Below are 25,134 nucleotides of genomic sequence, written 5' to 3'. Positions count from 1 at the left end.
AAAAGAAGAAAAAGAGGGGGAATGGGAAGGGGGAAGGGGGAAGGGGGGGGGAAGAGAAGAGAACGGGGGAGGCCGGATAAGTTGTGAAGCTCCGACGGCCCTAACCAGAGGCTTGACAGAACATTTCAGTTTTCAACAACTGGATCCTCAAACCAGAATTATTCTCATGGAGGAGGGTGTGTGTGTGAGTTTTGCAGGGGCTTTGATTCTGTATCTGATGCCTTTGCTTGTCCATTTTTTACCCATTTGCCTCAACTGGGCTTAAATACAATATAAAGGCCTGGGGGTGGGAGAGAAGAAGAAGAAGAAGAGTTTGGATTTATATCCCCCCCCCTTTCTCTCCTGCAGGAGACTCAAAGGGGCTCACAATCTCCTTGCCCTTCCCCCCTCACAACAAACACCCTGTGAGGTAGGTGGGGCTGAGAGAGCTCCGAGAAGCTGTGACTAGCCCAAGGTCACACAGCTGGCGTGTGTGGGAGTGTACAGGCTAATCTGAATTCCCCAGATAAGCCTCCACAGCTCAAGTGGCAGAGCTGGGAATCAAACCTGGTTCCTCCAGATCAGAGTGCACCTGCTCTTAGCCGCTACGCCATTGCTGCTCCAGAGGGGCTGCTGATGAAATTCAACGAATGGAGGAATGATGAGGCATCTCTTTTTCACCGGCGTAATGTCAGGGCAAGCATCCAGTCCACCCCAATGAATGCTTCCAGAGTTGTTGACAAATTGACAAATTCAAGTGCCATGCCAAGTTTCTTTCACGAGTGTCACAAAAAAAATGACACAGCAATTTGATGCTGTAACAATTGTTTGCAAATAACACGATGAGATAAGGCGTGGGTGTTAGAAATCCCAAGCACTCTCCTTGCTTTTCCAAGGCTGCATAGTAGCCCTGACTGCTTGCTTCTTGTCTTCATGTAAAAAACACCATTGCCACTGATCATGTTTATTATTCTCCTGCTCAGAGGGGTGTGTGCGTGTCTGTCTGTGTGTGTGTGTGTGTGTGTGTGCGCCTTCTTTAGTGAGATGCTTGCATGACAAATGTTGGAACTGCCACCCGGAAATTGCTTCTGCATTTTCAGGGCTCCATATCTGAGCTACAATATTTACATTCTGGGGCGTTGTGGGGTTTCCGGGCTGTATGGCCGTATTCTAGTAGCATCTTTTCCTGACGTTTTGCCTGCATCTGTGGCTGGCATCTTCAGGGGATCAATATTTACATTCTGTCCTCATGTCTGCAATCTGGTGTGATCACAGCCGTAGTGTGGGCAATAGATTTGTAATTTGGAATGATCCACATTGCCAGAACTTGCGTAGATTCGCACAACAATATGGATCTCATTCCTGGGGGTGTGTACTCATTTTAAATCATCATGTTCCTAACACTGTGACCATAAAGACTGGAAAGCTATGCCCCATGAACATCCCTCCAGTACATCCGACTACCATTTCCCTTGAGAAGAAGAAGAAGAAGAAGAGTTTGGATTTATATCCTCCCTTTCTCTCCTGCAGGAGACTCAAAGGGGCTTACAATCTCCTTGCCCTTCCCCCCTCACAACAAACACCCTGTGAGGTAGGTGGGGCTGAGAGAGCTCCGAGAAGCTGTGACTAGCCCAAGGTCACCCAGCTGGCATGTGTGGGAGTGCGCAGGCTAATCTGAATTCCCCAGATAAGCCTCCGCAGCTCAGGCGGCAGAGATGGGAATCAAACCCGGTTCCTCCAGATTAGATATATGAGGTCTTAACCTCCTACGCCACTGCTGCTCCAGAAGCAACACACAGAGTTTCAGGCTCCATACATTCTCCCTGGCAGACAAAATAGCAATCACACAGACTCGGACTCTGGGGAAATTGTGTGTTGTGTGCTGTTCTCACATATATGGTCACAGAGCCTGCATGTAATGAGTGAAAAGGGCTTGCATCTGAAAGGATATTTTTTTTTGGCTGTCAAGTCATACTGGATTTATGGTGACCCTGTAGGTTTTTCAAGGCAAGAGACTTCCGCAGGTGGGTTGCCATTGTCTGTCTCCACAACATGACCCCGGTATTCTGCAGAGATCATTCTTCTACCTGCTAGCTAGGGCTGACCATGAGATCTGACAAGGGTCGATTCCACACAGCATAATAATAGAGGGTTACATTTGGTATTTTAGAATCTGGGTCTATTTTATCCTGGTTTCTCCCTTCGCATGGGGGCCCATTTCTGTGAAGGAATCGAGTTAAGACCGGGAGGAAATATTCTGACTTCTTTGGCATGAGCCCAGGTTTTTTTGGTTTTATAATGAAAACATAGCCGCGCATGCGCAACCATCAACGGTGGGCTGCATTCTGATTGGCTGTTCCTGTGGGGAGGGACACAGCTTGAATCATAATTCAATGATCGATTGCCCCCCTTCAAAGGTAACGTTTCCGACTGGCGGATCCACAGCAACCGTGGGAAAACCAAACTTTTCTCTAGCTTTGGAAAGGAGCTGGTGCAGTGAGCGACACGGCAAGCACGTTGCGCTATACAAAGTAAAAACTTTGTTCCAATTCCGGGCAGAGCACTTTTGGGTGGTTTTTTGAAAAACCCGGGATGAAGGAAGTATCACAGGATAATCACACTTTAGGAATGGGAACCATGCAAAGTTCCTGCCCAAACCGATATATTTCCCTTCGTCAACCTGGTATATTTGTACCGTGCAGAATCAACCAAGATCAGGCTAGGCTGGGGCTATCCAGGTCAGGGGAATGCAGCCATACCACTGTGGTAATGCGTGAACAGAGACAAATACATGAATTGGGGCACTGTGTTGTGAAACCTATTATTATTATTATTATTATTATTATTATTATTATTATTATTATTATTATTATTATTATTATTATTATTATTATTATTATTACTACTACTATTATTACTATTATTATTACTACTACTACTACTACTACTACTACTATTACTATTATTATTATTATTATTATTACTACTACTACTATTATTATTATTATTACTACTACTACTACTATTATTACTATTATTATTACTACTACTACTACTATTATTACTATTATTACTATTATTACTAATTATTATTATTATTATTATTATTATTATTATTATTATTATTATTATTATTATTATTATTATTATTATTATTATTATTAATAATAATAATTTGATTTAATATACCGCCCTATCCCTGAAGGGCTCAGGGCGGTGTACAGTATAAAACATCATACATAAAATCATAAATATAATTTAAAACAACAGTTACGTCCTAAAACAGCGTCCCACGAAACCCTTACGTAACCCTCCCAAGAAAAAATAGTGGGTCCCGATGGTGTTAGGGACCCATATGGAGCAGGGGGGGCTGGGGCACCCTCAGCGGCTGGTCTCTCCAAAGACCCGGTGGAACAGCTCGGTCTTACAGGCCCTGCGGAATTTTCCAAGGTCCTGCAGGGCCCGGACAGCTGGAGGGAGAGTGTTCCACCAGGCCGGTGCCAGAGCTGTAAAGGCCCTGGCTCGAGTGGACGCGTCATTGAGGGGCCAGGGACCTCCAGTAAATTGGCCTCTGCTGAACGCAGAGGTCGGACCGGGACATATGGGGTAATGTGGTCCCGAAGGGACAAGTGACTATACATGAGAATCAGTGGTACCTAAATCAAGTAAGAATTTTTAAACGTTTTACTAAACTCACCTAAACTGGTTAAACGGAGAAATGTTCAGAATGCAGTCTCATTTTACACTGATAATTTTCTCAGTGTGTTGCATTATGTGATGCAAAGCACAATTGGAATTCACCTGTGTGGCCGAGAATGTATTAAGTGTCAAAGATATTACCATACTCTCATGTCTAGCATTCCTCAGCTGAATGTTTCGGATTCACAGTTCTGTGCTTCCATTAAAAATGAAGGAGTTCAATATTTAAATGAACATAAAAGGGCAAAACCGTCTGATAACTGACATGTACCTGTAAGTGCTTGCAAATGGTGAAATGGGTGAGGTGCACAAGTGGTTTTTTTATCAGTAAAGAACCAGGAACAACAGCCCAGTCACGGTTGCCATCTTGAATTACCCCTTAGTTGGACTTAGATTGTGGGACAGAAAAAGTGCATCTGATGCTAAGAACTTTTCCCAAGCTTCCCTTTCTTTAGGATATCGCCTGGAGGACGAAATAGATCTCTCTCGCTTCCCATGATGGTGATGGCTTCTTTTAAATTCATCAGCAGCGCATACTCAAGAAATAGGAAGACAAGGTCACGATATGTTACAGCAAATCAATGCCCCAAAGATCTTGGCAGCCGTTTTCAAATAATAGATATGGCCAATTTATTACTATAAATATGTTGCTGTGAGAAAATATGCTGCTTCTTATTATGTATGTGTACACGGCCTTTGGCTAACAAACGTTTATGTACCACTACTCTGCTTCTTCCAATTTGAACCGTCTTGTAATTTAAGGTGAATAGGTCTACTAATGGTTCGATTTATTTAAAAATATTATATATCTGTCCTCTGAGGTGGATACTGCACATGGCAAATAAAGTGGGTGTAGAACACAATACAAATAGTTTTTTTAGGTGGGGGGACTTCACACAGGTCCTGTCCCTAAAACATAAGAACATAAGAACATAAGAAAGAGCCAGCTGGATCAGACCAGAGTCCATCTAGTCCAGCACTCTGCTACTTGCAGTGGCCCACCAGGTGCCTTTGGGAGCTCACGTGCAGGAGGTGAAAGCAATGGCCATCTGCGGCTGCTGCTCCTGAGCACCTGGTCTGCTAAGGCATTTGCAATCTCAGATCAAGGAGGATCAAGATTGGTAGCCAGAGATCGACTTCTCCTCCATAAATCTGTCCAAGCCCTTTTTAAAGCTATCCAGGTTAGTGGCCATCACCACCTCCTGTGGCAGCATATTCCAAACACCAATCCCACGTTGCGTGAAGAAGTGTTTCCTTTTATTAGTCCTAGTTTGCCCCATTTTAGTCCCCTCAACTCTGGATTTTTGAAAATCGCGAAACCAGAACTTCTTGGCAAAACCCTGGGTTGGAGCTGCTCCCATGTGAACGGCCAGGCAGGAAGCACTTTATTTCCCCCCCTTCCACTGAACTGTCTACAGTCAGGGAGAATCCACCTGCCACAGCAAGACATTCACTGCAATGGAAGTCCCCTTTTTCTTTTTTCTTTTATTTTGCATGCTGCACATGCGCAACTACACAGGCGCAGGCAATGGGATTGTGGGACAATTAGCCTGGCCACAGGGGCTCCTTTTTGTATGCCTGCACAGCTCTGCATGTGTTGCAGGACATTTTTTAAAAAGAGAGAAGTGTTTTTGTGTGAAAGCAACCTGGATTGTCCCCAATCGCTGCCTGTACGCATGTGAATGGGAAAAAGGAAAATGGGTTCCTATATCATGACTGTAATCCGTCTTACATTTGCTGTGTGGAATCCACCTGAGTGTTACAGTAATATGCGTATGTACCTACAGGAATTACAGATAGTTCACTTACTGCTCGGTTACATCTAGATTACCCTCCTATGGAGGAGTCCGGCCGTTCCCTAGAGGAGGCTTTAAGAAAAAGAGTTCACCGGGCGCCTTCTACTATGGTATTACAGCTGTTTTTAACGAAATTCAGTATATTTTAACGATGGAGCCTCTGTGGGTTGCTGTTGTTTTAATTGTACAGTTTGCTCCTGAACTTGATTTGTATTAGTTTTGTTGTACACCGCCCGGAGCCCCTCGGGGATAGGGCGGTATAAAAATCTAAATAATAAATAAATAAAATAAATAAATACTTAGGTTGGAAAGAACATCCACTGCTTGAACTCCGGCTTTCTCTTTGCTAGCTGCTGTTTCTACTTCGGGAAGCATTAACCCTTCCGTGCATTTACCCCAGACTTTTCCTCAGTTTTTGTAGAAACGTCTGTCTTGTCTGTTCGTGGCTCCAGTGTCTGGATTGAAGTATCCACAGATTTGGCCATTTTGAGAATTAGATATACTGATGGTAGCAAGCTATGCCGAGTCATTCTTTAATATCACTCTTTGACGAGGTACAGAAGTAAGTAGTAACTAGAACCAGGGGGCATTCATTGAAAATGCTGGGGGGAAGAATTAGGACTAATAAAAGGAAACACTTCTTCACGCAGGCTAGTTCTTATGTTCTTATGTAGTGGGTTATTTCAGTCCGGTTTTCCCCAGTTTTCAGGATAATAATTATATTCACCACAAGGTGACGCTACAGTACTGTTTATTTCCAATCTCCACTGAAATTCTCCCAGGTAGGCAAAGCAGCCAACATCAGTATCTGATCAATCTTTATTATGGCCGCAGACCAGGATAAGGTAAATAAAATATAACTAAAGGGATAAAATGTTTTTAAAACTGTAAATATACGTCTAAAAGAATCTACTGGTAAAAAGAAAATTGGGGACACAAGAACATATGGAGACATAAAACAGTAGGATAAAAGCGAAAGTGTTAAAAGGGAACAAAAACTTAGAAAGCAAGACAGCTGGGAAAAGGGCTGGGGGTAAACTTATGTAGCACAGAGTCTGCCTTGAAAGACCTATAGACAGTGGTGGGATTCTAATCCCTCAACCACTGGTCCCCCCTGCTGTGCCCCCCCACTGAACGCCCCAGGGCCTGGGGAGAGGGCAGAAGCCAGGCTGCAGGGACGCCATGAGGGGGGTGGGAAGCCGCAGAGGGCAGCTCGGGCGCACAACGTTTTTTCACCTAGGGGGCACCTGGCACCCCCCACGTGACTGAAAGGTGCGCTCCCAGAGACATGGGTGTCCCCATGTCCCTAGGGTGGAACGTCTCTGTAACAGCATCCTCTCAGGACTCCTGCCTCAGAAATGGGTTTGGCGGTTGGAGAAAGAGCCTGGATCGCTTCACTAATCCCTCAGAAGAGCCATGCATCCTTTTCTTTCTTTCTTTCTTTCTTTCTTTCTTTTTCTTTCTTTCTTTCTTTCTTTCTTTCTTTCTTTCTTTCTTTCTTTCTTTCTTTCTTTCTTTCTTTCTTTCTTTCTTTCTTTCTTTCTTTCTTTCTTTCTTTCATTTATTATATTTATATACCGCCCTCCCTGAAGGCTCAGGGCGGTGTCCATCAATAAGAACAATTTAAAACATCGTAAAACATCATAAAAATCAAAATACATAAAATACTAAAACCACTGATGGCTTCAACCCCTCCCCCTCTTTTATGTACCCACGGGAGGCCAAGTGTTCTTATGGCGGAGTTGACATCATCCCTGCCTGGCGGAACAGGCCAATTTTGCAGGCCCTGCGGAAACTTTGTAAGTCCCGCAGGGCCCTGATCTCACCTGGAAGCCTGTTCCACCAGGTAGGGGCCAGAGCCGTAAAAGCGCTGGTCCTTGTAGAGGCCAGCCGGATCGCCTTGGAGCCAGGGATCACCAGTAGGTCTGCCTCCGACGAGCGGAGGGGCCTAGAAGGGCGGTATAGGGAGAGATTTTAATTTTCTTTCTTGATTTGGCCTCTATCAAAGTTTGGACTAGTAGATTGGAATGTATTTCTGTAATCTCAGGGCACAAAGGGAAACGCTGTGCAACAAATAGCACCGCTTCAAAGAGAGGACGTAATGCTACTACCTCCATGCTTGGGAAAAGACAAAGGAAAGCAAACATCCCCCTCCAAAGGTAATAACAGTGGTGGATTCCGCACAGCATACATATAGTGTCTTTAGGATGTTATAAAAAGATCTGTTTTGGCATTTTGTGATCTCACAGCACAGGAGGACACAAGTGTTGCCAGCCAAAATGGATCTTTTTTTCACGCCTGCTGCACAGAGCTTTTTTTCTGTTTCACACCAGAACCCTCCATTTTGTCTGCTGCAGCCAATTCTCTGTGAAGATTCCCTGTAGAGGTTTTTTCTGCTTGCATACGTGAGTGACTTTGCATCCACACTGTCATTCCAATGCAGGCATCCGTGAATATCCCGCTCCTCTCTTCCATCTTGTTTTTACCAAGATGGCTTCCTCCTCTCATGAACAACTCTCGTGTGCCTTCAGTCACTGGACCAGGCTTGTGTAGTGTAGCCAGTTGGTGTAGCCAGCATGGTGTTGTGGTTAAGAGGGGTGGACTCTAATCTGGAGAACCGGATTTGATTCTCCACTCCTCCACATGAGCAGTGGACTCTAATCTGGTAGACTGGATTTGTTTTTCTGCTGCTATACGTGAAGCCTGCTGGGAGACCTTTGGCTAATCACAATACCCTCAGAACTCTTTCAGCCCCACCTGCCTCACAAGGTGGCTGTTGTGGGGAGAGGAAGGGAAAGGAGTTTGTAGGCCACCTTGAGTTTCCTGAAAGGAGAGAAAGGTGGGGTATAAATCCAAACTCCTCCTCCTCCTCCTCCTCCTCCTTCTTCCCTTCAAGTCACATGTGACTCACAGTGGCCCCATAGGGTTTTCAAAGCAAGAGACGTTTAGAAGTGGTTTGCCATTGCCTGCCTCCACCTCATGCCCCTGGTGTTCCTTGGAGGTCTCGTAGCCAAAGGCTAGCCAGGATCAGGGCTGTGTGACTGGCCCAAGGTCACCCAGCAAGCTTCCATGGGATGTGGGGATTTGAACCTGGATTTCACAGGCCGTAGTCCGATACATTAACCACTGCACCATGCTGGCTTTAGTAGCTGTTTGGATTCCTAGAACATTTCTTTATGTCTGTGCACTTGCTTGTTTTGCAAACTCTGTGTTCACTTTGCTATTACTCCTTTCTTAACAAATACTTATCATTTAAACCGATGTCCGTTTAAGAATATGAACACACTTATGAGGCATTAGATCAAATACGGGACCTCAGTGTACATGGGGCAATATGACTCCAAAAATATTTGCCCTGAGCACAGGTGTGAATAGGCTTCTGACCCCTCAGAGGGAGGATGCTCCTTTGGTCAAGTTATATATGGATCATAGATGTCAGAAGCACTGAACCCTAAAGGAATTACAAACATGCAAACTTTAATAAACATTTTTTTTAAATACTGTCATTCATAATGCCCATAAAGGCTTCTGTCTGTCTGTAATGATACCCTCAAACACTGGGGGTTGTATATACCAATTACAAATGTGTAGCTACCAACAATAATTGCGTGCACTTATCTCACTATCTAGAGATGTAAAATACAAAGTGATATGGAGGAGAAGTCGATCTATGGCTACCAATCTTGATCCTCCTTGATCTGAGATTGCAAATGCCTTAACAGACCAGGTGATCGGGAGCAACAGCCGCAGATGGCCATTGTTTTCACCTCCTGCATGTGAGCTCCCAAAGGCACCTGGTGGGCCACTGTGAGTAGCAGAGAGCTGGACTAGATGGACTCTGGTCTGATCCAGCTGGCTTGTTCTTATGTTCTTATGATATGGTGCACTAAGTCACAAGCATCCTACTGCACAGTATTACGCTCAGGGATCCATAGCGCCTGATGCGAGGGATTGCAGAATGAGACCAGCAGTTACCCTCAAAGGACTCTTGTTTTGTGGGGTCTCAGCCCCTTGGTCAATTTTCTTGCATAAATCATTGCTGCCCTTATACTTTCTGGAGAATTTTTCGCTGCTCAATCCATTCAAAGCTCCATTGGGCTCAGCTGCACGTTGTGATTCTCCAGCATTTGGGTAACATGCGGAGAGGGCCGTTTCAGAGCAGAGCGAAATGTTTCCAAAGACCTAACTCTGTATGCTTTATCTGTTAATTGATGTTTATGTCCTTGCTGCTTTTTGGTTGTGTTGTTAGTCCCCTCGAGTCCAAGGAAATACAACAGGATACAAATATTTCTAATACATAAAATTTGCCCAGTTATAAGTACAATGATGAAGAAAAGCGTGTTTGTATATAAGTGGATAGCTTGCAGTTTCAACTCTTTTGACCAGTTTCCCTGCATTTTGAAAGGATTTTTTTCCTCTAGCTTTCCCACTTTTAAAAACTGTATCTTATTTCTGGGCCTGATATCATCCTATGAAGAAGAAGAAGAGTTTGGATTTACATCCCCCCTTTCTCTCCTGTAGGAGACTCAAAGGGGCTTACAATCTCCTTGCCCTTCCCCCCCCCCCCACAACAAATACCCTATGAGGTAGGTGGGGCTGAGAGAGCTCCGAGAAGCTGTGACTAGCCCAAGGTCACCCAGCTGGCGTGTGTGGGCGTTTACAGGCTAATCTGAATTCCCCAGATAAGCCTCCACAGCTCAGGCGGCAGAGCTGGGAATCAAACCCAGTTCCTTCAGATTAGATACACAAGCTCTTAACCTCCTACGCCACTGCTGCTCCTATGTGACTCATTTACATTTTTTAAAAAAAGCACTTTAATTTAGTGCTATAGGAGACCAAAACTAATCTCAGGAAAGGAGGAAAAAGAAACCGAAACAAAACGACAACTTTTTCCGTGCTCCTGGCAGAAAGGCTCAGAACTCCAGAAGAGAACCAAATAATTTCTCTCGGATTCCTTTCCCAATTCCAGTTTCAAGCCTGACTCTACTAAAGCATCTACTTGTGAGCAAAAATCCCATTCAGAAAAGCATGACAAGAAGGCTAAGAGTTGCACAACATTGGCGCATTTCCTCAAAATAAAAGAACCCGTCACTGTGAAATGTGTATGTGGGGCAAACCCAGTACAATTGTAGAAAGTGTAAAACTATATGTCATTTTATCACTGCCTTTAAGGGGCAGGTGTCGCTGGGCATTACTGGCTCTGGCAATCTCATGACGTAGGGTTCAGAGTCAGCCTCCCAAGCCCGGCAAACGCTGAAGAAGACGTTACTTAGCATAACAAACGGCCTGGCGTCGGCTCCAATTACCTTGATTGTCCCTTAGAGTGAAATTGGGGTTGTTGGCTGCCTCGGGCGCCAAGCTGTAGTAGAAGTGCTGTCCCTCCTGTGGGTCATCTTGGTCCACTGCGCTAACTGTCTGAACCAGCTGTAGGACACAAGAACAAGACAAAGAGACAAATGACAGCTCCGCTGGGGGAAGGAAAGAGCTTTTAAGGATGGCACTTTGAAAACAAAGCGGAGCAAGCAGGGACCGTGTGAGAGAGATGGCTGTAAAGGCAATGGGAAAATGTGTAAGGGGCAATGGTTAGGCAAAATAGCTCATACCCAAGGGGTTAAGCCAGAGGTGTCCAACTCTGGCCCTTCAGGTGTTCATGAAATACAATTCCCATCAGCCCCTGCTGACATGGCTGGGGCTGATGGGAATTGTAGTCCTTGAACATCTGAAGCACCAGAGTAGGACACCCCTGGGTTAGGCAAAACAGCTCACACCCAAAGGCAGAGATGGGATCCAGCAGGTTCTCACAGGTTCCTGAGAGTAGGTTACTAATTATTTGTGTGTGCCGAGAGGGGGTTACTATTCGGTGATTTAGCCACGTGATTTTTGCCTTAATTACGCCCCTCCTCCACTCCTCAGCAGTAGTGCGCAGAACTTGAAGCAGTCTAGCAGAGGGTGCACTGGCGTGCATGGCAGCCTGCGCCTGCGTGCATTCGTTTCCTGCCCAAGGACCGGCTCCCAGCAATCCCCCGCCCCAGGAATGCCCGGCCACGCCCCCATCGTGCCCCGCCCAGCCCCATTGGCGCTATGCCACAGTTTGAATCCCACCACCATGGGAACCTGTTACTAAAATTTTTGGATCCCACCACTGCCCAAAGGTCATAAGAACACAAGTAGGGGCAGCTGGATCAGACTGGTGGTCCACCTAGTCCACCATCCTGTTTCACACCGTGGCCAATAGGCTGACCGGGAGGTATAGAGGCTGAGGCCCTTCCCTAGAGCTGCCTCCCAGAGCTGGTTTTCAGAGATTTTCTGCTTCTGCACATGGAAGAGTACAGTCTCCATGACTACCATGTTTTCCCGAAAATAAGACAGTGTCTTATATTAATTTTTGCTCCCAAAGATGTGCTATGTCTTATTTTCAGGGGATGTCTTATTTTTCTGTGTTCTGTTCGTCGGGCATGCTTCCAAACAAAAACTTTGCTACGTCTTACTTTCGGGGGATGCCTTATATTTCACACTTCAGCAAAACCTCTACTACGTCTTATTTTCAGGGGATGTCTTATATTCGGGGAAACAGGGTAGTTGTTTCTTAGGAACATCTTCTTCTCTCCTCCCTTTTAAAGCTGACTATACTGGTGGCCCCCACTACCTGCATTAGAAGTGAATACCAGTATTTAAGAGTTACTTGTTGAGTAAAGAAGTGTTTGCTTTTGACTGTACTGAAGCTTTTTCTCAACTATTTCATTGGGTGCCCTGAATATTATTGGATGGGCAGGAAAAGCGCCCTCAATCTATTTGCTCGGAGTATTCCACTGCAGTTCCATGCAAGGGCTTTGCAATATTGGTCGTCTTGTTTTCAATTCCTTTCCTAATTATCCCTAGCATGGAATCCACCTGTTTCACTGCTGCCACACAATGAGTTGACATAGGGCGTTTCCCCACTTACCTTTGCTGCCCTTTGCTGCGCGCTACTCTCAGTGTGCGTCATCTCTGGCGCGCGCCCGGGTGTCCCCACGACCCGGCGCTCTGCGCGGGGTCATCAAAAGGCGCCGTTTCGAGGAGCGCCAGGGATGCCGCGTGCTGAGGGGGCGCGAGAGCGGCAGCGTCGGGGCAGCTGCGTTGTTGCTGCCCCTGTAGTGGGGAGTGCCGGGGGACCCCACGCTACTTGAGGAGAGTAGCGCGCAGCTTAAGGTAAGTGGGGAAAGGGCCATAGTCATTAAGCTTTCCACTACAACCCCCAAATCCTTTTCAATAAGGTTGAACCTTATTTTGGTGGGGACTCATCATGTTGTGGACATGAGATTTTGAGAAGATAATCAAATCCCAACCTCCAGAAAGGAACGCACAGGGCCAGTAAAATCACAGGGTCTGTCTGACACTTGGGAGAGTTGCTGCCAATTGGAATAAATGGCACTAGGGCAGAAGGTCCAAAGATTTTTCAACAGCCTTCATGTGTTCAGGTTTTTTTTAAAAAAGCAACATCTGTACTTCAGTCCCTGTATGTGTTTACTTCTCTTCCCCCTCCTCTCCTGGTAGGGAGCTGGTATATCTTGAAGACCACAGAAAAGACAAATGGTATTTCCAGATCCATGTATCAAGAGGCATGCCATTTGAAATGAAAAGCATACATCTGTTCAAAAGGCTGCAAAGAGATTTTGTACAGTTTTTATTGTCTTCTTTGCATGATATTTGCCTTAAGAAGTCTTGCATGCTGTCCAGAACGTTACAGTCAGGGAGAAATTTGCCTTGGGGGTGACTTGTCCCTATCATTCATTCTCCCGCTGTTAAATCATGCTTTGAAGGCCGCTTGTTTGGATCGGATTCCAAGCTTTGCCAGGAAGACCATCGTACCGCCTCTGTAAAGGCCTGAAAGAACTCTGTGTGACTTTTTCTGTCCTTTCACAGGGAAAGCCAAGGAGATGACCATGTGTTTAACTTCTCTTGGGTCTTCTCACTCCTCCCTGCCTTCCCCTGCTCAGACCACATCTTTCCTCCCACTCTCCGGGACATCATTTCAGGACGATCAGAAGGGTTTATCTTTTTTGTTTTAATGATGAGAAGAAGAAGAAGAAGAAGAGTTTGGATTTATATCCCCCCTTTCTCTCTTGTAGGAGACTCAAAGGGGCTTACAATCTCCTTGCCCTTCCCCCCTCACAACAAACACCCTGTGAGGTAGGTGGGGCTGAGAGAGCTCCGAGAAGCTGTGACTAGCCCAAGGTCACCCAGCTGGCGTGTGTGGGAGTGTTCAGGCTAATCTGAATCCCCCAGATAAGCCTCCACAGCTCAGGCGGCAGAGCTGGGAATCAAACCTGGTTCCTCCAGATTAGAATGCACCTGCTTTTAACCTTCTACGCCACTGCTGCTCCTGAGCCTACTGCTGGAGTCAGAGGCGCAGCTCCAAGGGGTTGGGGAGGTGCACAACGCACCGGGCGCATGTCCCTTTGGGGATGTGGTGAGGGCGTTCCGGGGGCTGGATGGGAGTGGAGGACGCACCAGTGCACCTTGCTACACCTCTGGCTGGAGTGATGAATCTAGTGCAGGGGTCTGCAACCTGCGGCTCTCCAGATGTTCATGGACTACAATTCCCATCAGCCCCTGCCAGCATGGCCAAGATATACCAGCTGGCAGGGGCTGATGGGAATTGTAGTCCATGGACGTCTGGAGAGCCGCAGGTTGCAGACCCCTGATCTAGTGGAATTGAGAAGACTGGCAAAGCACATTAATGATAGACCAACACCGGCAACAAAAAAGTGGCAGACAACTTTCCCAAAGGGCGGCTGTATGAAAACAACAAGGAGGCGGGTGGGCGGGCAAAATGGTGCATTGTCTCTTCTAGGGACATTTCATAGGAGGATAACCTGTATAAATGAAAAACCGTGGGGAAACCCCACTACAAAGCACAGTTAAGTCGATTCCGCACTTGCGTTATTGACCTAAGTTCGAGCTGCGTTCGACCTAAGTGCTCCGCACAACCACTGGGATCGATGTGGTTTTGTACCAGCTTCGCCCCGTGTAATGGTCAAATTTCTGACTCCAGTTGGGAACGACTACTTTTTCAGGGAACCACGCTCGAACTCAGCTCGATTCCAGTAAAGTGCGGAATCTCTGGTGCCAGGAGTCCCCCATTCAGCCAATCATAGCTGAGTGTTTCGGGCATGCGAACAGCTGGCCAATCAAAAAAACGCCACCTTTGTCCCTCCATTCCTGTGGCAGTTTTTTTTAAATAACGTGTGTGGGGATAGACGGAACATGGCCGTAGAACAGTAGCCAATCGGAACGGAGCGGCGAAGAGGCACAGGATGATTCTGCCCTCCGAGCTGGGATCAAGCTGGTTGCAGTGAGGAACAACAATGACTTCGACCTAGGTTAGTACCCTTCTCAGGGAACTGGGTCGAACCTATTTTACTCATGTGCGGAATCGCCCTTGGAGAATGCATGCATAAACGGCCAGCCCTGTCCCACTTCGTGGGATCCAAAGCAATGACACCATTTGTCCTCTGGGTGCCTTCTGTCAAAGAGCTATTGAGGGAGCAAATGAGGCTACTGTTTGTGAAGCAGCAGTTGTGTGTTCCTTTGTTCCTTTCCCAGTGTCTCCAACCCCTGGGCCTGGGAAAAGGCTGGTGATCTTGATCTCCATCTTCTAAACCAAGACGGGAGCCCCTGGTAGGAGAGGCCTTGGGCATTCAATTGGCATTTTGTCTACTGGACTAGTTACAGAGTCATGTGGTGGCCGGAGTGGCCACGCTTCCTTCCCTGTTTGTGTGCTTGGATGCAAGTGGGGATGAACTCCACACCTGCAGAGCTCCCTGTCACATGCCACAGTTCTGCTGCCAGGGGAGGGCACATGGATCTCTCTGTACCTTCCCATAGTACACTCAGGAGGGGGTGGGGTCAGAGACATACACGAGGGTGTTGGAGTTGCTGTGGATTCTGGTACAACTTGTGTGTTATCCAGTGGTGGGATCCAAAAATTTTAGTAACAGGTTCCCATGGTGGTGGGATTCAAACTGTGGCATAGCACCAATGGGGCTGGGCGGGGCACAACGGGGGCGTGGGCGGGCATTCTGGGGGCGGGGAATTAATGGACAGGGCTGTGGCAAGGACGCAGCCACTGCACCGGTCCTTGGGCGGGAAACGAATGCACGCAGGCGCAGGCTGCCACGCACGCCGGTGCACCTCCTGCTAGACTGCTTCAAGTTCTGTGCGCTACTGCTGAGAGGAGGGGCGTCACTAAGGGAAAAATCATGTGGCAAAATCACCAATTAGTAACCCCCTCTCGGCACACACAAATAATTAGCAACCTACTCTCAGGAACCTGTGAGAACCTGCTGAATCCCGCCTCTGGTGTTATCTGCACCTCAATGTCTCTCTCCTCAGGCTCCCCACCTGCTTGTTTTCAACCCTCCACCCTGCATTTAGGGGAGTCCACCAGGCATTTTCCATCATAGCACACAATCTATGGAAGAGGCTCCAGAAGAGCTGTGGAGGTATTTAGGAAACACAGCCAGCTTACTCAGTTTGCTAAGGATTTTAAGGGAGAAGGCGGCAGGCATTAATATGGAGGGAAGTGGAATGTGAAGAAGAAGGAGAAGAGTTTGGCTTTATACCCTGCCTTCCTCTCCTGTGAGGAGTCTCAAAGCAGCTTTTAAACTCCTTCCTTTCATCTCCTCACAACAGACACCTTGTGAGGTAGATGGGGCTGAGAGAGTTCAGAGAGGATTGTGACTAGCCCCAGGTCACCCAGCAGGTGTCTTGTATAGAAGTGGGGAAACAAATTCAAGAGTCCACTGCTCATGTGGGGAGGAGTGGGGAATCAAACCCGGCTGTCCAGATTAGAGTCCACCGCTCCTAACCACTATAACATACTGGCTCTACGCTGGGGTTTACTGTATTTTTGTTGTAAGCAGCTTGAGCTACAGGAAAGGCAGCATATAACTATTTTAATAAAATACAAAGAAATGTCCGCCCTGCCATGCCAGTGGTACATTAGTGTCAGTCTGGACAGTCTTAGGTCTGGACTGGTGGTAGGCCTGCCAATCTCCAGGTGGTTACTGGAGATCTCCTGGGATTACTTCTGATCTCCAGGCAACAGAGATCAGTTCCCCAGGCAAAAATGGCTGCTTTGGAAGATGAATCTACGGCAGTGACGGCGAACCTTTTCAAGACCGAGTGCCCAAATGGCAACCCAAAACCCACTTATTTATCGCGAAGTGCCAACACGGCAATTTAACCTGAATGCTAAGGTTTCAGTTTAGAAAAAAAAGGTTGGCTCCAAGGCATGCGTTACTCAGGAGTAAGCTTGGTGGTAGTCGGTGGCTTTGCTTTGAAGCAACTGTCCAGCTCTTCCAACGGGTGAATCATGACCCTAGGAGGGTTTACTCAGAAGCAAGGCCCATTGCCAGAAACCAAGCTTACTCCCAGGTAAAGGATAGTGCTTTAGTTCTTTGCATGAAAATCAGTGGGGTTTAACAGCTTAACAGGGTTACCTACACTGCTTCCCCTAAACTAGGTCTTAGGTTTAATGCTAATGGAGCCCAGTGGCCCAGGCCAGCCTAGATGTGTGTGTGTAAGGGGGGATGACTCTGTTTGCGCGTGCCCACAGAGAGGGCTCTGAGTGCCACCTCTGGCACCCGTGCCATAGGTTTGCCACCACTGATCTATGGCATGATACCCCATTGAAGTTCCCTTCCCCAAACCCTGCCCTCTTCAGGCTTCTCCCCCCCAAATCTCCCGGTATTTCCCAACTCAGAGCTAGCAACCCTAGAAGATAGTAACGCCATAATTCTGGAAGTAAAACTATGAGAGTCACCGGTATAATTAGTTCTTACTCTTGTGGCACTGCATAAAGCCACAGCAGAAGTTATACAAGAGTTCACAGTGCAATTCTTCTTTGTTTTGATTAAGAAGTTCTGGCATGGAAGTCTGGCACCAGTTTCATACAAAATTCATCTGGCTTTCTCACCTGCCCAGGCTTCGCATTTTCGCACACAAAAGCCTCATAGAACCTGGGGAATTCAGGAACATTGTCATTCACATCCAGGACTCTGACTGTGACTGTAACACTCCCAACTTGGGAAGGGTTGTCTGGAAGAAAGCAGAACACAATAAAATCAGAGAGCCTCAAGTTCCGGGTGTGTGAATCTGTACTGAATATCACACTGCCATGGAAACAACAGGTGGGCAAGTGATATGTTATGGCAGGTGTACGGCTGTCCTTTTCAAACTCTGTTTTAATTTCAGATGTGATTGACATCTTCCCAGTTTTATGTATCAAAATATCTATTGAATTTGATTCTTGGAACGTGAAAAATCTGAACAACAACACGTCTTTTTACTTGTGTCCGGTACACGTTTTCCCATTGGTGACTGTGCTTGTTATCGGATCAAACATTTCTACATCAAAAATTTAATAAATCAGTTGTTCGCATCAGTGATACACAGCTGAGCTCACACAGTTGGCGGCTTCCGTGAAATAATACATGGAGATTATGTGGGGACAGTAGTGGGCCCATAAGGTAGTTAGAGGTTGCCTGATGGTGCCAATTAGATGCCCCTCTTCCTTTTTCTTCTTTTGCTGTCAAATCCCAGCTGACTTTCAGCAACCCTGTACAGTTTTCAAGGCAAGAGACAGTCAGGGGTGGTTTGCTATTTTCTGCCTCTGCATCGTGACCCTGGCATTCAGAGGCGTAGATGGGCCATACTGCGCCTGGTGCCCACTCTGTGTTTTCTGCCCCCCCTCTGTAGTGCCCTGCCCCCCACCCCCCCACACTTACCTTAGTGAAACAGTGCAGGCTGGAGAAGCGGCCGGTTCCCTTCAGGCTGAAAAGGGCCTGGTGGGAACTACAATTCCCCTGAGACCTTGGGGCTCGCAAGGTCTCTGGGGAAGTGTAGTTCCCACCAGGCCGTTTTCAGCCTGAAGGGAACAGGCCACTTCTCCAGCCTGCAGTTTCACTAAGGTAAGTGAGGGAGGGTGCTGCGGGGAGGGGGGTGCCGGGGGGCGATCCCCCCAGTGCGCGCCTGGTGCAACGTGCACACCCCTGTCCCCCGGTAGCTCCGCCTCTGCTAGTATTCCTAAGAGGTCTGCCATCCAAATATTTGCCAGGGCCAGCCCTGCTTAGTTTCTGAGATCTGACAAAACCAGGCTAGCCTGGGGCTATCCAAATCATCTCTTCCTAGATCCACACAATCCACCACAGTACCTTTTTTCAATTATTATTATTATTATTATTATTATTATTATTATTATTATTATTATTATTATTATTATTATTATTATTATTATTATTATTATTGTAGATTTCACAGCTGCCAGATCTTTAGCTGGTTGTTGGCCTTCATTACAATTCGAGCCTCACGCAGAAGCCTAGGAAGTTGTAATGTATCGGTGTAGTATTCATGCGGATCTCAGCAGGGCTGCCTTCTGAATTTGACAGATGTTAATTTTGTCAATTCGAAGATGTTTCAAGTGCTGCCCTAGTGTTTTTGGGAAGGTGCCCAGTGTGGCAATTACCACTGGGACGACCTCAGCTGGTTTGTGCCATAGAAGCTGAAGCTCGATTTTCAAATCGCGGTAACTAGTGACCTTCTAGTGTTCTTTTTCACTGACCCTGCTGTCACTAGGGACTGCTATGTCGATGATGCTCACTTTCTTGTCCTATTATTATTATTATTATTATTATTGTTGTTGTTGTTGTTGTTGTTGTTGTTGTTGTTGTTAATTGAATTTGATAAACCGCCCATCCCAGAAGGGCACTGGGTGGTGCACAACAAAACTTGCACAATCGCAGGGCTGCTGGAATAGCACAAATCATGCTGGCCATAGTTGGCCATCCTATGTGGACAATCCTGTGGGCCCACATGGCATAGTTGGCATTTTCATGCAATACCATCAGGGTCCTGGAGCCTGCCTCTGGCTTTCTGAACACTCACGAGCAGTCACCTGGGAGAGGGCGAGGGGCTGCAGAATTTGGTATGTCTTGTTCCCCTCCATCTTTACAAAACTCATGATGTCATATGACGTTGTTATGTTGTGTTGGGAGGAGGGGAACTTGTAGCATAATGACATCATAGTATGATCATGAATTGCTCCTTACGAGGCAACAACACCGCTGTTTGTGATGGCAGCATTGGCACCTACAGTGCGATGTCATGGAGTAAAATTGGAGGCAGCCACATTGAGTGCAGCGATCCCAAACTCTGACAGTTCATGATATATCTGACATCTTAGCAAAGAGAATTCTTCCATCCTAAACACCAGTTTATTTCGACATGGCCTCTTAATGGGCTACTAAAAGAGAAAGCGGAAGGTAATGATAGCCACTTACTACTGGCCGAAGGAGGTTTTGACCTAGAAGCAAAAAGTTCCAAGCCCTAAGCCCATTAACAAATTTCTGAGCCTCTGGTCTTCCCTGATAATGCTGCTTTTTGACTCTGTTAAGCTCTGCAATATCCAGAGCATCTGTTTCTCCTGCTAACAGTTCTTGGAGAGGGAGGGAGAGACGACTCTTATCGGAATTGCTTTTCAAAAAGAACTTAAAAATAATTCCTTTAAACGCTAATGATTTGAGTAAACAACGGTTCCCTTTTCCCTTGCGGACCCCCAGGAGTGCAGAAATTAAATGCTAAGTTCATTCCCGCAATCAAATGCAGAACGCAGCTCCCAGTGAAGCACATTTAAACCGACACGTCAGGCAGTGTAGACACAACTGCGGCTTCCTCTTAACTGCTGTTGGTGCGATCAAAAGTCAATTGCAAGATGCGGATTTCAAATCTGTGTTTAATGAGAGTGTTGGTCAGAGTTAACCACGGATAAGGTCAGTGCCAGCATAACCCTTAATTGCAATTAAGGTGTGTAGGGTGTGTAGGGTGATGGAGGTGAATTCTTTCCTAACAGGGGTATGGGATGGAAAATCTTGTAGCAGATTAATTCTCAAACTCCTGTCCTGCTCAGACTTATGTCATACTCTATGAAACATACTCTATGAAACAACCTAGGTCTCACCATAATGAGAGTCCATTTTTTTCCCTGAGAAAGATATTTGGAGAGCCAGCATAGTCTAGTGGTTAAGCCTCTGTGTTCTAACAACACAAGCCTTTATTGGCATACAAAACAGGACAAAATTTTAAAACAAAACAAGGTTAAGAAATGCAGTTAAAATCAATAATTTCCAGTATAAAATTTGCAACAGTTTCACAAAAGAGCACATCAGAGCTGTTCAGGAGATTGGGTATCTTATAACACTCATGCCACTGAGAACATTGCAAGAAAATGGAATTCATATATTTCATGCGTATCTTATTGTATTTAGGGCATAGAAACAGAGAATGGTCAAGTGTTTCAACCGTAGTCATATCACATGAACAAACTCTTTCAGAACGTTCCATATTCTTAAATCTTCCCTCCAGCAGAGCTGATGGCAGCACATTACATCTTGCAGTAGCCAAGGCTCTCCTCTGGGTGGGATTAATCAGCAGACGAAGATATGCTGCCATAATTCCATGCTCGCATGGGATTAATAATGTAGTCGGAGAACAGGTTGTCTTGGCAGCAAGAGTCAAATAATGAAAATCAAGATCCAAGAGCCTATTCTTAACTAGTCTGAAGGCTTCCACCTTTGTGAGCATAAGGAGTGATTCCAAGGGGAAACCAATAGCGTCAACCTTTCTAAGAGCAGCGGGCTCCAATCTAGTGAACTGGGTTTGTTTCCCCATTCCTCCACATGAAGCTTGCTGGGCGACTTTGGGCTAGTCACAGTTTTTTTTAGAGCTCTTTCAGCCCCACCTACCTCACAATGTGCCTGTTATGGGGAGAGGAAGGGAAGGAGTTGGTAAGACTCCTTATGATTTAGAAAAGCAGGGTCTAAATCCAGACTTCTTCTTCTAGATTTACAGGCATTACCAAAAGCCAAAAACTGTTGGCAATAAGGTCGCAGATGGACAATAAACGGTAGGTAGGCTTTGCGGCAGACAGCATGGCACACTTGCAGGTGGACATGGGGATTAAGGATGAGTACATTTTTAGTAATGGTTATGAATACTATTATCTCACCAGGCTATCATTTGAGAACCACGACATTAGCAAACTCTCAAGTCTTGTAAATGGACTTCAGAGGGAAATCAGCACCTGCATTCTAGGGCTGTTTCTGCAAATAACAGCGCCCCAGGGATGGAAAAAACGCTGTCCCTAGGGTGCTGTTCATACAGGAGGCTCTGCTGCATCACAGCAGCGCCATCCTGGCCACCCTGGAGTGGCATGAAGGTGCCGCTTTAAACCTTGCTTAACAAGTGAGGTTTTTGCAAAGCGGCACCTTCGGGCTGGTGCGGTGTGAACTGCACTAGCGGTGCGAACTGCACTGTTTTTGCTTTCGGCCCCTCCGGTGCATGTAAGGGACTTACCTTGTCATCTTGTTCAGTCCAGGCGCTTGCAAAGACACGCACATGCTGCCTTCTGACCCCCGGGGGTCTGTGCAGCCGCCTGGAGCTAAACAGGATGGCAAAGGCAAGTCACTTGCGTACACTCTGGGCGGCTCCGTCGGGGCTGCCTGAATGGGACTGTGCAAGCATTCCCGACGCCCCACCGGCTTCATGTAAGTCAGTGGGACACGGCTGCTGCTGGCTGTGCAGAAACAGCCTAGATTAGAAAGGAGAGAAATCAGACAATGCAGATGATCCAACTTTTTTCCCTTCCTGTTTTTCACTTCCTTTGTACAGGTGTGCATTCCAGTGTGGTTTTACCTCCACAATATGCGACTCTCTTATGTACTGAGGTATAAAGACCAGTATGTGTGGAAATGCAAAAAGGTTGATAATGTGGAGGATATGTGGTTACGAATATATTGTGCTGATAACTTTTTGATTGTTGTTCACTTTCTATGTTCAAAGGCAGTAAGTAGAACATAATAAATAGGAAGGGGACAGTGGGAGAGTCCAACAATAATAGCTGCTCAAGCGTGTGCAAACGAAACAACCTTGCCGACTCTTTCCATTGTAACTACAATTTGAGTTTGCCTTACTCGTCTCCACGGCATAGACAGTGATGTTGTGCCACGCAATGTCTTCCCGATCCAGCGGTCGTGCAGTCATCAAAGCGCCCGTTGAAACGTCGACATAAAAAAACCGCCCAGGGTCACTGCTCCGGTCAATGGAGTATCTGCAAAAGGACACATTTCCAAAGGCATTATGTGCACCGCTAAGATTTTACGTTCCGTTCTGACTCATTAAGGTTCTTTTAACACTCTGGTTTGTTTTCCGTTTCAGACGCTAATTGTAAGAAGTGGTTTGGGAAAGAACTGAGCCACTGCGAACCAGCGTTGAACTTGTTCGCATGCGTTTCATGTGGGTTAACGTTCAAAATTATTGTTAACAGCAGAGTAACTCCTTGAAATGTGCACATTGATAAGTAACATAATTAAAAATGGGATCCTGACACATGTTTGCTTGCACTAATGCCACGTCTCCCGGCAGTCGTTCTTTTCCAATGCAAGGACAAAAAGAAATGTCATTTTCCAGATGTTCTTTGTACATTGATTAAGCAGAACCGGAGAGGGGGAATGCTCGTTTCTGATATTTTTATCTTTCTTGGCAAAGTACAAGTTTAATGCTCGCCACATTTAGAGTACTGTGAACTGTTCCGGTTACCACATTTCAAAAGGATTTCTGAATAAGCAAAGGCGCTAAAATTAACAAGAACTTGGAGCATCTTCATATGAGCCGAGACGACAGAGCGGTTTATTTTTAGTTTAAGAAAAAAAGACAATTCAGGAGGACATGGGAGAAAAGTTTAAAGCTGTAACTATTAAGAGAGAACAGAAACAAAGAAACATTTCTCCTGTTTTCATAATAATAGAACTTACAGCACACCCAATTAAGTCCATCAGTAGTAGGCTCAGGACAAAGAAAAGGAAATAATCCTTTGCCCAGAACATAGGGCGTTTCCCCACTTATCTTTGCTGCCCTTTGCTGCGCGCTACTCTCAGCGCATGGCATCTCTGGTGCGCGCCCGGGCGTCCCCACGACCCCGTGCTCTGCGCGGGGTCGTCAAAAGGCGCCGTTTCGAGAAGCACCAGGGATGCCGCGCGCTGAGGGGGCGCGAGAGCGGCAGCGTCGGGGCGGCTGCGTTGTCGCCGCCCCTGTAGTGGGGAGTGCCGGGGGACCCCACGCTACTTGAGGAGAGTAGCGCAGGGCTTAAGGTAAGTAGGGAAAGGGCCATAGTCAATTTAGGGACCCACAAAAAGCTGTGAAGGCTGCTGGCTCAATAAACTTTTAGAAATGATCAGATACATTCATTTAGGACAAAAAGGTATTGGAGTGGATATTTAAACTGAATTTCCATTTCAAAGGCATCACACACCTGAATACCAGATGCTGGAGTCAAAAACAGGATACCTCCCACCTACATGCTCTTTTTGTGAACTTTAACTCTCCGCTGCTGGGCCATGATGAGTGTCATGTTGTTAGTTTCAGTTTTATTGAGACGATGCAATACAAATGTGGGTGTGACCCCAGCCAGGGGCTGTCAAGGCCCCTCGGGGATAGGGCGGTACAAAAATCTAAATCATAAATAAATCACAAATAAATAAACAAAGGCAAGCCGGAAGCAGAGGTGGTTTGCCATTTGCCTTCTTCTGCTGAATCTTCCTCGGTGGTCTCCTTTTGAAGTATTGGATTTGCTTAGCTTCTGAGATCTGATGAGATTGGGCTATACCCTGCTGTCTTCCCTCCCCCTCTGTATCGAGATAAGGCAGAGGCGTAGTGCCAACGGGGTGGAGTGTGACACCCTGGGCAGAGCCACGGCGGCGTTGCTAGGGTGCAGAGAGGGTGGTGACGGGGGCGTTCCGGGGTGTGGCGGGAGCTGCTGCGGCAGGGGCGCAATGCGTGTGTGCCCCGGGTGGAGTTTCCCCTCGCTCCACCTCTGAGATAAGGCATCAGCTTTGACTAAGTATTCAACTTCCAATGCAATCTTAAGCACAGTTAGACCATCAACGTCCATGGGCTTAGTCAACTCTGCTTAGAACTGCACCGTTAGTATTCTTTCCTGGAGTTAGTTTGTATAATTTCTAGGCTGTCCTTCCCAGACAGACTCAGGGATGGTTTCAACAATATAAGAACAGTAAAAACCAAGTCAACTTCAGTGCCATTTTAGAATTTGAGGGCTAAAAAGACCCGTGACCCCATTCCAGTATGTACAACATAACAGGGGAAGCCACGGGAAGGAAATGGGGAGAGGAAAGAGGCAGGCCAGAGGATAACCATCATTGTTCTCAACTGTAGGCCCAGTGAAACAACGTTGTCTCACAGACCCTGCGAAATCTCAACATTTCCCACACTTGTGTTCAATGGTTATGTTAATTAGCTGGATATTTCAGCCAGAAAAACTAATCCGATCCTATTCAGTACCTGAAATGTAACATCAGACTTTTTATCAATTTAAGAGATGATCACATGATTAATTTTTTCTCTTCTTGAAACTTACGGGACTGAACAGTTCTTCACTTTGGCTAGGATTGTTTCTGATTTTCCAGAGCAGCCCACAGTTTAGCTAATTTGCTTTTCTTTGCACTCATCTGGGTTCAAGATAAGTGCACAAAATAGCACAACACATTTTTCTGTATCTCCCCCCCGTCTTTTCCCATGGTATCTTTGGAAGTACAATATTTTGCATGCC

The 25,134-nt window shown here is 46.3% G+C and overlaps 1 protein-coding gene across 5 annotated transcripts in view; it reads right to left on the bottom strand.

Moving 5' to 3' along the window:
- Positions 1-25,134, bottom strand: part of CDH20 (cadherin 20) — a 250,934-nt gene that overhangs the window by 5,876 nt on the left and 219,924 nt on the right. For all 5 annotated transcript variants that reach the window (XM_048507591.1, XM_048507593.1, XM_048507589.1 and 2 more), the window contains 3 exons: positions 22,484-22,620; positions 17,434-17,555; positions 10,781-10,898 (listed from right to left, as the gene is read on the bottom strand). In XM_048507591.1, the coding sequence (XP_048363548.1) occupies positions 10,781-10,898; positions 17,434-17,555; positions 22,484-22,620 (377 nt within the window). The remainder of the gene's footprint in view (positions 1-10,780; positions 10,899-17,433; positions 17,556-22,483; positions 22,621-25,134) is intronic.

Source organism: Sphaerodactylus townsendi, linkage group LG09 (assembly GCF_021028975.2).
Source record: "Sphaerodactylus townsendi isolate TG3544 linkage group LG09, MPM_Stown_v2.3, whole genome shotgun sequence".
Taxonomy (NCBI): domain Eukaryota; kingdom Metazoa; phylum Chordata; class Lepidosauria; order Squamata; family Sphaerodactylidae; genus Sphaerodactylus; species Sphaerodactylus townsendi.
The sequence above is the reverse complement of the archived record's forward strand: the minus strand, read 5'-3'. Positions and strand labels throughout refer to the sequence as shown.